The sequence below is a fragment of the Podarcis raffonei genome, chromosome 11 (assembly GCF_027172205.1).
Source record: "Podarcis raffonei isolate rPodRaf1 chromosome 11, rPodRaf1.pri, whole genome shotgun sequence".
Classification (NCBI taxonomy): Eukaryota; Metazoa; Chordata; class Lepidosauria; order Squamata; family Lacertidae; genus Podarcis; species Podarcis raffonei.
Window position 1 is genome coordinate 24159742 of NC_070612.1, and position 12795 is coordinate 24172536.

The following is a 12795-nucleotide window of genomic DNA, read 5'->3' on the forward strand; positions in this document are numbered from 1 at the left end:
CAGCTGAAGGACACCAGGTGGAGGAAGGCTAGTGTACATGGTAGAACGGAGTAATGACACAAAACGAAGGGAGATGTTGACATTTCTGCTGGTAGCTGCTCGTTCAGAAATTGCTAAATGGTGGCATTCCGCAGCAGGCCTGTCGACAGAATCACAATATGCTCAGGTGTGGTCCGTTGCTCTGGCCCAGAAATTGACCTGTCAAGTCAGGGCAGCCAAAGGCAAGAGGAGTCCTTTATCCTATTACAACACCTGACATCCATTCATCTTCCATATGACAGTGTGATCAATTGAGACCACCTCCTCAGACCTCCAGAAACATCTGCAGGGACTTATTGAACTAGACTTAAATGTGCATTATAAACTTGTTTAGTGGTTCTAACTTCAAGCTGCTGTTATGCTTTTTTTCCAAGAAATGAGAGACTAGCTGCTATCGTTGTTGCTTATTGTATTTTGTATTAGGTTTATTATTTGTGGAAAAAGCAATAAAGCAAAAATGAAGGGCACATTAACTCAAAACGTTAGGAAGGAGGAAAAGGCCACACTTACTTGCTAGGTGCTCGATCCGGCAGGTTGGTTAATGCAGCAAAATTATTCCGTACAGTACGTAAGCTGGCCAGCACCTGTAGAAAATAAAGTGGAGGCTTCATTCTCAGTTTCACCAGGTGTGCTACCCATCTTTCTCTGCTGCATTGGTCAACAAGCCGAAGGCTTTCTAAACAATCTCTTAAAACTTTCCAGGATTATTTTGGTGTCTGCAGCCTTTGACCGTTACTTCACAATGAAGCTTTTGAAATGCAAGAACAATCATTTTGTCGCTTTCCTTCTCACAAAAGAAGCCATTATTTGTTTTAAAAGCAGCCTTGTTCAAAGAAGACAAAAATTCTGTATAAAACAGTCTTTGTTTCTCTGAAATTACAGCGCTTTGAAAAGAATGGTCTACTGATGTCCAGTGCCATTTGCACCAGAATTATCCCAGCAGTTAACAACCGCACAATAAGATCTTCTCACACTTGACATTCATATAAAGTTGTTATCAAATAAATCCACATCACCCTGATTTGCCGGCACCAAACAGGTGTGTATGTGTGTGTGCATGCACAAACATTGGAAGCACACCTTTAAGTACCTGACTGGAAGAGTACTTTTAGTGATCTAAAATGGCAACAGTTTGGGGCATAGAATCTCAAATGCACTAGTACCTTGAACATTCATAAACTGCTGATGTGGCACTGCTGATCACCTGTGTTGGGGCAGAGATGGCAAACAGTGTGCCCTTGCTTCAGACCCTCATTAAGAGGTGCTTTGCACCATCAGGGCTCACCATGCTTCAAAATCAGTTCACTGAACAGCATGGCAGTCTGATGTTCAAAGAAAAGAAGTTTCTTTTTTAAGTAAACTCCCACCTACCCACCCTTCCCCTGGGTTATTGCATGTTCTTTGTGTGAGCCTATGCAGCTCCTTAGAGAGCCAGTTTGATATAACAACTAGCATGTCAGATTAGGACTAGGGAGAGCTGGCTTCAAATCCCCACAGCCATGAACTCACTGAGTGATCTTGGGCCGGTTCCGAACTCTCAGGCTGGAGACACACCATGTGCTTAAAGCGTATCCCCCTCCAAAGGATCACGGGAACTGTAGTTTGCACCTCACAGAGCCAAAGTTCCCAGCACCCTTAACAAATCACAATTCCCAGGACCCCTTTCTGAGGAGGGGTGTGTGCTTCAAATGTATAGTATGTATGCAGCCTCAGTTTAGTGCAGGCTTCCTCAACCTTGGCCCTCCAGATGTTTTTGGCCTACAACTCCCATGATCCCTAGCTAACAGGACCAGTGTTCAGTCATGATGGGAACTGTAGTCTTGAAACATCTGGAGGGCCGAGGTTGAGCAAGCCTGGTTTAGTGTTACTGTGAGGATAATATTGGGAGGCAGAATCATGTCTACTACTTTGAGCTCCATAGAGGAAAAGGTGGGGTACAAATGTAGCAAACAAATACAGTGGTACCTCGGTTTAAGAACAGCCCTGTTTGCGAACTATTCGGTATAAGAACTTCGCAAAACCGGAAGTAGTGTCCCAGTTTGCAAACTTTACCTCGGTCTACGAACGGAATCCGAACGGTGGAAGGGCACTGGCAGCAGGAGGCCTCATTAGGGAAAGCACGCTTTATTTAAGAACGGCTTTGGTTTAAGAACAGATTTCCGGAACAGATTAAGTTCGTAAACCGAAGTACCACTGTAAATAAAATTTAGATGGTAGACACCATCAGATTTCTTTCTAAGCACCTCTAAGCAATACAAGTTAGCCATGGAAGTGGTTCCATTTCAGAATGTTATCTTTGGAACATCATAGTAATAACAACAAAAGCTGTAGCTCATCCAAAGCCTGAAAACAGTTTCTCCCGTTTGATCCTTTCATATATGGCTACATCATGGCATGTGGAGCCTACCTGAGCAAACGGTGTCACAATCAAGTCATCTCCATGTCTGAAAAATAAAACAAACAGCAAAGTAATCAGTATCAGATGGCTTTGCTCCCCTCCATCAGGTTCAAAATGATACATTATTCTTTATTCATCTTGTCCTCAACTACTTTCTCACCGTGGATTCATTCCAGCTGCGCTATCTGAAGTAACTTTGGGGTGGACAAGCACCTATGACTCCAGTGTGGCTTTTTTAAGACTTGCACACAGCTGTAGAGAACAGATAAATGAGCAAAGATTGAGTGCTCAGGGTTGTGTTCCCTTAAACTCAGGGAAATCCTGCATCCCAAAAAAACAAGCCAGGCATGCCCTGGCAGTTGGTAGTGCCCACAGTTACTTTTCATTGGAGAGGCCAGCCCACTGGAACACCAAAAGTGATTCACATTAAGTGTTAACGAAAGGATAACCATTTGCGAGGTTCGGACAAGCTAGTAACTGCAGATGACAGGGAAGTGTTTCATAGGCTAATAAAAACCCAGTAAAACTTTTCAACTGACTCACATGTCCTCAGTGTTACGGAGAGTGTGCTGTTGCTGGAGCAACCGTACCCACATCACATTGTGACGTAGGAGTAAAGTTATCAGGGTGACGTCTCTTAGCCGGAGGGGGGAGGGGGAAGCAAGGAGGTCACCCAGACTCTTGCGGGGCAAAAACACCTTCCGTCAAGCCCAAAGTATTTATCACTCTCATATAAATAAAACTGCAGAGTAACACAAAAGTTGGCACATGGGTTACATAGGAGTCTTTTCCTCTTAAGTTACTAGGGTCATTGGCCAACCTAAGAAGGACATCAACTGGAGAGATTACATAATATATAAAATCACTCATTTTTTATTTATTTTTTTAATGGAAATGCTCTCGAAGAGGGAAACATTCAGGCCAAGCTTTCCAACGCATCCTCACAAACTCTGGCAACCCATAATTGAATACGAATAAGACCTGCCAAAACATGCCTTGGGTAGATTCCAAACAGAGATAAAGGTGGCAATTCTGTGAAGAGCTAATTCCAGACGTAACCAACTGCAAGATTGCAGCCTATGGCACCATCTCTGACTGCGAGGGAGGAGGAACCCTCGTAAAGGCACACAAATTGAACTGTTGCTTGTGCTGTCGAGGATGAAAGACAGGGTTCTACTTAACTTCTGATACACAATCCTAGGATTGTGCTGTTGTGGTTTACATTGATGTCCTGTTTTCTCCCCTGTTACCTGCTCTGCGAGCCTCTGCAGACACCCACAGAAGATTCACAGCTATAGAGGATCATTGGAGCAACAACTAAACTCTGGTTCTGTCATGAGAATGAGGCAGACATATGAATAGCTCTTTTAATAAGCAAATCAGACCTTTCTTCTTGTTTCTGCTCACAGCAAGACTGTGAGATAGGTCAATCTCCTTTCCATTTTACAGACTTCTTGAAGCCACGTAATAATTCCGTGCTCAAAATAGGGGGATGTAAAACCAGACTCTGTAAATTCAAGTGAGACCCTAGGGTGGGCTGAAAGGGGAGAATGCATTGCTCATGACCCAACATGGCAGACTCTCAACATCTAAACAAAATCAAAACCTCTATCAAAGACAAGAAAACCAGAACTACCTCACTGTCTCTTAAGCAGGCACAAACACGTTCACATGATTTGGCCTAACACTATAATCACCACACCAAGCTAGAGGAAGTCTGGCACCAATGAAGAAGCAATACAATATTTAAATGGTCTTATGAAACATGCATTCAAACTGGCTATTTGAGACATGACAAATCAGCTGAAAGTTAAGTGCTATTAAACCCAAGAGTCCATTAAATCCATGTTAACTGCTCTCAATTTGAGAGGGCAGCAACTATCAGTCTGTAGGACTAATCCAGCCCATTGGTTAGGGAACAGTCGCCAGTCACAGAATTGTAGAATCGGAAAGGGCCATGAGAGTAATCTAATCCACCCGCTGCAATGTCGGGCTTCAACCCATGACCTTGAGATTGGGAATCTCATGCTCTACTGAATTAGCTATATGGGAAGTGCAAGTGCCAAGCACATCAGTCCAGTATATCTGAAGGAGCATTTCCACCCCTATCGTTCAGCCCAGACACTGAGATCCAGCGCCGAGGGCCTTCTGGCGGTTCCCTCACTGAGAGAAGCCAAGTTACAGGGAACCAGGCAGAGGGCCTTCTCTGTAGTGTGGAATGCCCTCCCACCAGATGTCAAAGAGAAGAACAACTACCAGACTTTTAGAAGACACCTGAAGGCAGCCCTGTTTAGGGAAGCTTTTAATGTTTGATGCATTACTGTATCTTAATATTTTGTTGGAAGTTGCCCAGAGTGGCTGGAGAAGCCCAGCCAGATGGGTGGGGTATAAATAATAAATTGTTGTTGTTGTTCCGTTTTCCCCTGCAGATACGTAAACATGATGTGGGATCACACCCACTAGCCCTTGGCTTCGTGTGTTTGGCATGATCTGCAAAGAAGTCCACTGGCATGACATGTGTGTGCACAGGCTTTGCACAAGCAAGGAGATTCCCTTGAATTTGGACCCTGCGGTGGCAAAGCACCTGCCTTGAATGCAGAAGGTGGATAGCTCAGCTGCTTAGAGCATGATGCTGACAATGCCAAGGTTGCAAGTCCAACCCTGTAAGGGAAAGTTGCGTATTCCTGCATTGCAGGGGGTTGGACTAGATGATTCTCAGGGCCCCTCCCAACCCTATGATTCTATGAGTTAACCCCCTCTATGAGAAGGCTAGTAAACCACCTGTCTGAAATTGGCAGGAGCCGCTGACAGTCGATATACAGACCATACTGAGTTTATGCTTCAGTTTTGTGTGTTCCAATGAATAAGCAGCATCCCAGATTGCACATACAGAACCTACACACTTTGCACGTCCTTAGGGTAGAATAACAGAATTGGAAGGTACTTCGTATGTCATCTAACCCCTTGCCAATGCGAGGGACACCCCCCCCCAACATCCCTTTATAGGATAAGGTGGCCATATGGCATCTGCTTAAAAACTAATGAAGGAGAGCCCATCATCTTCAAAATCTGTCTCTTCCCCTGAAAAGCAGCTGCTACATCCTAGAAGCTCTTCCTAATGTTTAGTCTAAATCCCTTTTTATTTTATTCAGTATTGTGTGAAGACAATGTCTTCCTAATCCACTACAGGTGTCAATCAGCTTAGTTATGCTAGGCTGATTGTCCTGTCACGGCTCATTTTGCATACATTTAACCAATAAATTGTATTTTCACATCCTGCACCTTGACTTGATTCCACTGTTTTCAACCTTTTATCGATTCCTAGATAAGCCTGATAACGAAGGATGGCGTTTCTTGCACCTGATGAAGCAGAGTCTAGACCACGGAAGCTTATGCCATGTGAATTTGAAAGACCTTTTAGACACAGCGCAAATACTTACATATCACTGGCGATGGAGGAGTTCCTGGACATAGACTTTGGAGAGAGGTCATAGTCGCTATCAGACCGGTAGAGGAAGGATTCCCTCCGTTGACTGTGAACAAAGTTAGCCTGGAGAATGAGCCCCGATCCGGGGCTTGTCATGGGATCCAAGGGACTCCGTCCCGATGAGGTGCCATTGTCGACGTCGAAACTGCAATAAAGGAAAATAAGTTCAACACCACAGAGCTAAGAGATCTGTGAGCCACACACATGAAAAAAGCTACTACCAAGGAACTCTTCTGCTACTTGGAAATCTCTTACTCCTGGACAAAACCACACCTGGTCATTAATTTAATGGCCGGTGTCCCTAAGCACATTAGAAATCTTGATAACAAGAAATTACAAAACGAAAGGGAGGCACCGCTATAACAACAACTTCCTTCTGTGCAACTCACAAATGGGAAGAAAGCATTTTTATTTACTTAAGCTCAGCAAGATGCCATGGCAAATTCCACCTCTAACTTGCTGGCAGCACTGGAAACCTTGTATTAGATAAAGTGTCCCTTATTGTCAGTTGTACTTCCTGCAGACAAATATGCTCAAATCACAGCAGTGCAGAAACTGAGACTTCGTTTCCCCCCAACTGTTGGTGATGGGGGAAGCCAGTGGTGGGACTTTTGCCTCTCCAGACTGCAAATGGGGGCTCCCCATGCTATGCCACCCCAAGAAGGATGTTCTAAACTAGCATAGAAAACTAGAATAGAATCATAGAACTCTAGAGTTGGAAGGGTCCCAGAGGGTCATCTAGTCCAACCCTCTGCAATGCAGGAATCCAGCTAATGACATTGTTACATATTTGGGGGTAAACCCTAGAAATTAAGAAATGCCAGGGTTTTGATCAATTGGGATATGGATTTAAGCACAGAACTGTGCCAGAGAGGGAACTTAGGAAATTCCTGGGCTGGCTTATGCAAACCAACCTGGTCCAGCTATGGCTATAGAGAGTACAACAGAGGCCATTAACAGTACAAAGGAACTTCTCCTCTTGCTCCCAGGTGTGAACAGAGACTGTGGATTTGGGAGAAAGGGATGAAGAAGAAGGGGAGAAAGAGCTGAGGTCCATCTTTGAGGGAAGCAGCCTGAAGGTTGCCTCTGCAAATGTGTATGCTGTAAGACAGGGGTCAGCAACCTTTTCCAGCCGTGGGCTGGTCCACTGTCCCTCAGACCATGTGGTGGGCCGGCCTATATTTTTTGGGGGGAAATGAATGAATTCCTATGCCCCACAAATAACCCAGAGGTGCATTTTAAATAAAAGCACACATTCTACTCATGTAAAAACACCAGGTAGGCCCCACAAATAACCCAGAGATGCATTTTAAATATTCATGTAAAAACACGCTGATTCCTGGACCATCCATGGGCTGGATTGAGAAGGCGATTGGGCCGCATCCAGTCCCCAGGCCTTAGGTTGGTGACCCCTGCCATCTGGACTCCCTCCATGTAGACCAAAGGTGTAAATAGGTGAATGAACCATATTTCACAGCAGTACTTGTTCTAGTCTTGCTGGCACTTCAAGGAGCCACTGCTGCCCAACTTAAGCACAGTTCAGAGGGAGCAGGATCTCCTCCTCAGGCCAGAGGTTTCACAGCTGGCTCCCTCAACTCTTCTGCCGTGGACTCAGGCAGCAGGAAATGGGAAGTGCCAGGGTCAATACTGACGGCAGTCAGTTTTCTTCTTCAGCCTCCTGACAAGTGCTTTTGTCATCTGCCCCATAATCCCTTTTAGGGAAGATGCAAAATCTTCATCTCAGGAGGTTGGACCTGCAACTTTCTACAAGGAAGTTGAGACTGCTGAGCTGTGGCCTCTTACTCCTTCTGTGCAAAGGAAGGCATGCAGAGAGCTGCCCACATCCACAGAAAGGAGCAAGGAACTTATTGCAGGTAGAAAATGCATGTGGGCATTGGAGTCCTTGTGCCCACAAGAGGGCACTAGATGCACTTGACTCAGCGCTGCTACAGTACAGCACCATTCATTTTCAGTGAGCCTTGGATGTTTACTATGCTGCTGAAACAGGAGAGCAATCTAAGCACATTTAAAACTTATCCATACTATGTGCTCCTCAAAACCAAAACAGGATTTTGAAACACGACAACTGCAGCAAATACACTTCCATGTACAGTGGAACCTCGGGTTACATACACTTCAGGTTACATACCCTTCAGGTTACAGACTCCGCTAACCCAGAAATAGTGCTTCAGGATAAGAACTTTGCTTCAGGATAAGAACAGAAATTGTGCTTCGGCGGCGCGGTAGCAGCAGGAGGCCCCATTAGCTAAAGTGGTGCTTCAGGTTAAGAACAGTTTCAGGTTAAGAACGGACCTCCGGAACAAATTAAGTTCTTAACCCGAGGTACCACTGTATGTAGGTACAGTAATTTGTTTTCAGCTAAGGCCCAATCCATGCAAAATGACATCCAGGCAGGTGGCCTCAGCTTCCTCTGCCCATCTCTCTTCAGAGCGTTGCAATCACACTATTTGCATCAATCAAACCGCAAGAGAAGCCACTCCAGAGAAATAGCTCCCCACACCTGCATTGCTATAGTAATGCATGAAAAGATGCAAGCACTCTTGAGGGCTGAGCTACAGCTTCTTTTTTTCCTGCAATTTCACGAAATAACATTTTTTGCTCAGGCTTATAAGTAATGCAGAACTAAAACTACATGCCCCCCAATCTTATTGATAAGGTTAAAAACCAAACAAATGGGAAACTGCTATTCATGTGAGCTTAATACAGTGGTACCTTGGGTTAGAGACGCTTCGGGTTACAGATGCTTCGGGTTACAAACTCCGCTAACCAGGAAGTGGTTGTTAAGAACGTTGCCCCCGGATAAGAATGGAAATTGTGTGTCAGTGGTGCAACGGCAGCAGGAGGCTCCATTAGCCTCAGGTTAAGAACCATTTCAGGTTAAGAACGGACCTCTGGAATGAATTAAGTTCTTAACCCGAGGTACCACTGTATTGCAAATGTGTCACTGGCAATTGATTCAGGCTTTTGTTTTGTTTTAGCTTATGAAATTTTCCATGGAAAGAGTAAACCCTTGTGGAGGAAAACCTGCAAAGTTGTCAGTTTATAATCTGAGACATGAACATACTTGTTTCGCAAAGCTACAACATGGAACACCTGCAATTTGCCAGTAATCCAGGTGTTTCTGTTGCAGTACAAAACTATGGACACTAGATGGAAGTCTAAAACAAGGAAACGAGCTTCTGGCAGATAAATTCGGATTTTGATTTAATACGGTTTGCTTCCAGATGGGGGCTTAATATTGTAAAAGGGTCATTCAGATATTGCAAGCAGGTTGTTGGCAAATGGGACTACTTTTTAACTCTTCAGAAGGAATAAATCTGGATTAAAAGGGGAGTAGGGATACAGGCTAGTATTTTGATGCTGGCACCGTAACGTGGATGCTGCGATAAAACAAATGCATGTATGAGAAGCACCCAATTGACAATAAACACCCATTTAGAAGCACCCATTGATGCAGAGCCCTGATGAGTACATCTTGTAAAACATTGTTTCCTAGGACCTATGAACAAAGCAATACCGAAGAGTGACAAGGAGGGCAGATGCGGTCAAGAAATCTTGCCAGGTAATGGACATTTCTATAGAACTTCTCAATTTATTGTGATTTAAATGTCTGACCCCATTTGCCAGTTGCTGAATAAGGACTGGGCTGGTAAGATATTGGAATGCTTGTTACCATAATATGTGAGAAAGCATATTCACATGTGGCAGCTCCAGCTCAGCGGTAGAATGAGAAAACTGGTTTGTGGGAAGAAGGTTCAATCCCTGGTGCTTCCAGGTGGGGCTGGGAAAACCCCCAATCTCAAACCCTGAAAATCCTCTGCCAGTCAGCGTAGACAATACAGAGATAGATAGCCTAATGATATGATGCAGTACAAAGCATCTTCTTATATTCCAGTGTACTTCCAACTGAGATGTTTTCTCTGACCAGTGAATAGCTGCATTCTGTACAAATTTCACCAATTTAGAGGATATTTAGAAAGCCGTATTTGTGGAAGATTGGCTGATGCCTTGGAAAGTACTACAATATCCATTAAATGGCTGGTGAGTCCGGCCAAAAGGTTGGTTAAATGGTCGGTTTATTGGGGGACAGAAGTCCGCTCACCTCTCTTGGTGTGGTGGCATTGCTGGACGGAAGAGGCTTCCCTGGGACCCCAATGGTGGAATTCAAGCGGCACGGCCCTTCCTGATAGGTGGCGGGGCATAAGCCCCGGTCACCTATCAGGAGCTGGATCCTAGCCTGCACCCTGCATTGGCGAATGGAGATGCAGGCTGGGCCGTTGGCTATGCCAGGGGGCGGAGCCGATGGAGCTGACAGTGGGCTTCCCTCGGATCCATCCCTTGACCATTTAAGCAGCCCACACCTGGGGCCCAGCCTGTTTGTTCCTGCGCTGGGTTTCCCCATCCCACCCACTACGGTTTATGCTGCTAAGTCAATGACTTTGCTGTGGCTACGGTGGTTGCTGTTCTTTACAGTGTCAGGTAGGAATTTGCCCACCGGGATAATTGGCTCTTACCTGGTGCTTTTGCCGACCTCATAGCAATTCGTCCAACTGGTTGGGCATTGGGGCAATCCCTTGTTTTGGACGGAGAGGAGGTTGTGGTCCCCGCCTGCCCCTCCAAACGATGGGGTATCCTGTTAAAGGAATCCTGGGGGAGTGGCCATGTCCATGTGCCCAGGGGGGCTAGGGCCAAAGGCACTCTCCCAGACAGCAGTCCCTGTGGGGGTCGCCCTATTTGATGTACATCTTAGGAACCCCCACCTGGATTGACCACACGTCACTTTTGGTGGGCGGGCCGGAAGTATTTCGATTGCCCCACGGCCAAGCCAAATGTTTTTCATCTGTATTCAATAAAGTTGTGGTCTGTTTTTACCCCAAACCCAGTCTTATTGGTCTCTTATTTATATGGGTTGGGGTATGGGAAGTCGGATGCCTTGTCCTGCAAGTCATTTTTGTTTGGTTTCAGAATGGTTTGAGACAAGCTTTCACTAAAATCCAAACCATCTGCATTTGTTTATGTAAAGGTTGCACCATTTCCATGACATGGAGGAATGCCCTGCCCTCAACTTTCCCAGGCCGAATAAGACCATGGCTCCATCTAACTACATACTGTTTGGCAGTAGCTCTCCAAGATTTCAAACAAGGGATCTCCCTGGAGATGATAAACTATTGAATCTTAGACCTTTTGTATGAAAAGCATGCGCTCTACTGCTGAGTTAAGGCCTTCCCATACATTAAAAACTAGGGCAGTGCATCATGTCTCCAGCCGCAGAGTTGAGTGTGCATTATTCCACTGATTGCAGGGGATTTTAATCACCTAGCAATGCTTTAATTGATTAATTGCATGGATTAATTAATTCAAGCTTGCACCTCTCCTAAGCAAACAAAAAACACTGGATGATTTTGAACATCCTCTGTCGATTCCTAAAAGGCATCAGCTTTACCTGCCTGAACATAAATCAGTTATTCTCCCTGCATGGTCATAAACTTGCAAAGAAGCCTTATCCTAGAGGATAAAAATCCTTTCCTGGTCCAGCGAGCAGGAACCACAGTTTTGCACACTCACTCTGGCGAGTTTAAAGGCCAGCTCTGCATCCCATGGTTTGAAGTTGCCTTGTTTAGAAATTGACCATAGTTTGCGATAAACTGGCTCTGATGACACAACAAACCGAGATCCAAGGAAATGGTGAGAGAAGTAGATGAAGTCCTCCTCTTGGCCATGTGAAAGGAGGAGAAGAAATGATGGAGCACACAAACTCAAAGCTCATGGTGGCTCCTTTCTGCTCTTGGATGTCTTGCTAAGCCATGATTTTGCATGGCATATGAACAAGGCCAGTAAGTTTGAAAACTGGTTTGGATTCATAAACAGTTTATCTAGATTACTGTCACAAACATTTAGAATTGCAATGCAATTTCTATAACAGGAAGACATCTATAAATATATACATTGAAAAAAAGTTTTGTTTTTGTTTTTCCATATGGCATTCGCATGCACAAAATCGCTTCCCCCAGAGATCCCTCAATCAAATTTGCCCACTGAAAAGACAGAAACAATTTCAGTCCCCCATAATATTTTCACAGCAAAGAAAACATAATTTTCTCACTCAGGGAATGAGAGTTGTGCTTGTGGGTCTCCGCTCAGCAAAGAACAAGAAACAAGATTTCAAGTTTCTGGAATGGTGACATATAGTGGGGAGCCAGATTCAGCCTGCCAGGCCTCCCCATTTGTCCTATGACTTGGATTTCAGCCAATTCACACCCACCTGACCTCCATCAGGTGTGGGGAAGGTAAGGGTGGGGCGTGGCCAAAAGCGGCTTTGCAGGCATTGCCAATCCCTTGCACAGGGCTTCCAAAGCACCTGACATCCAGCTGTTTATTGGATGTTTTGAAAGTGCTGCATAAAGTGCTTTGCAAGCCCTGTGTTCCATGATTGCCAAGCCCAGGGCTCGCAAAGCACTTTGATAAGCACTTCTCAAATGCCCAACAAACAGCTGGTTGTAAGGCATTCGGGAGAAACAGGTGTCAATCATTCATTTGATGTCATTGTGGCATCAGAAGATTCACCCATCAGTCAAAGCTAGCCTGCAGGGGTGGGCTGGGGTGTTGTGGGGTGATAAAAGATCTGGCCTGCTGGACCAAAAATGTTCCTTATTCCTGATATAGAGTGTACAGTTGTGACTAATTTCACACCTTTCAAAAGAAGAAAAGGTGAAGGTGTTTAGTTATACTGATGGGAATTACTAATTGGGGATATGACAATGTCATGTTATTTATTTTTGCAAAAAGAAAAAAAGCCTTAAATGCTCTAACCTTTCTTCAAAGGAAGGAGTGCTAATCTCTTGATCATTTT

The 12795-nt window shown here is 44.8% G+C and overlaps 1 protein-coding gene across 10 annotated transcripts in view; it reads right to left on the bottom strand.

The window, feature by feature from the left end:
* PDE4D (phosphodiesterase 4D) overlaps positions 1-12795 on the bottom strand; it is a 634082-nt gene that overhangs the window by 108861 nt on the left and 512426 nt on the right. For all 10 annotated transcript variants that reach the window (XM_053408756.1, XM_053408755.1, XM_053408759.1 and 7 more), the window contains 3 exons: positions 5878-6069; positions 2447-2483; positions 550-623 (listed from right to left, as the gene is read on the bottom strand). In XM_053408756.1, the coding sequence (XP_053264731.1) occupies positions 550-623; positions 2447-2483; positions 5878-6069 (303 nt within the window). The remainder of the gene's footprint in view (positions 1-549; positions 624-2446; positions 2484-5877; positions 6070-12795) is intronic.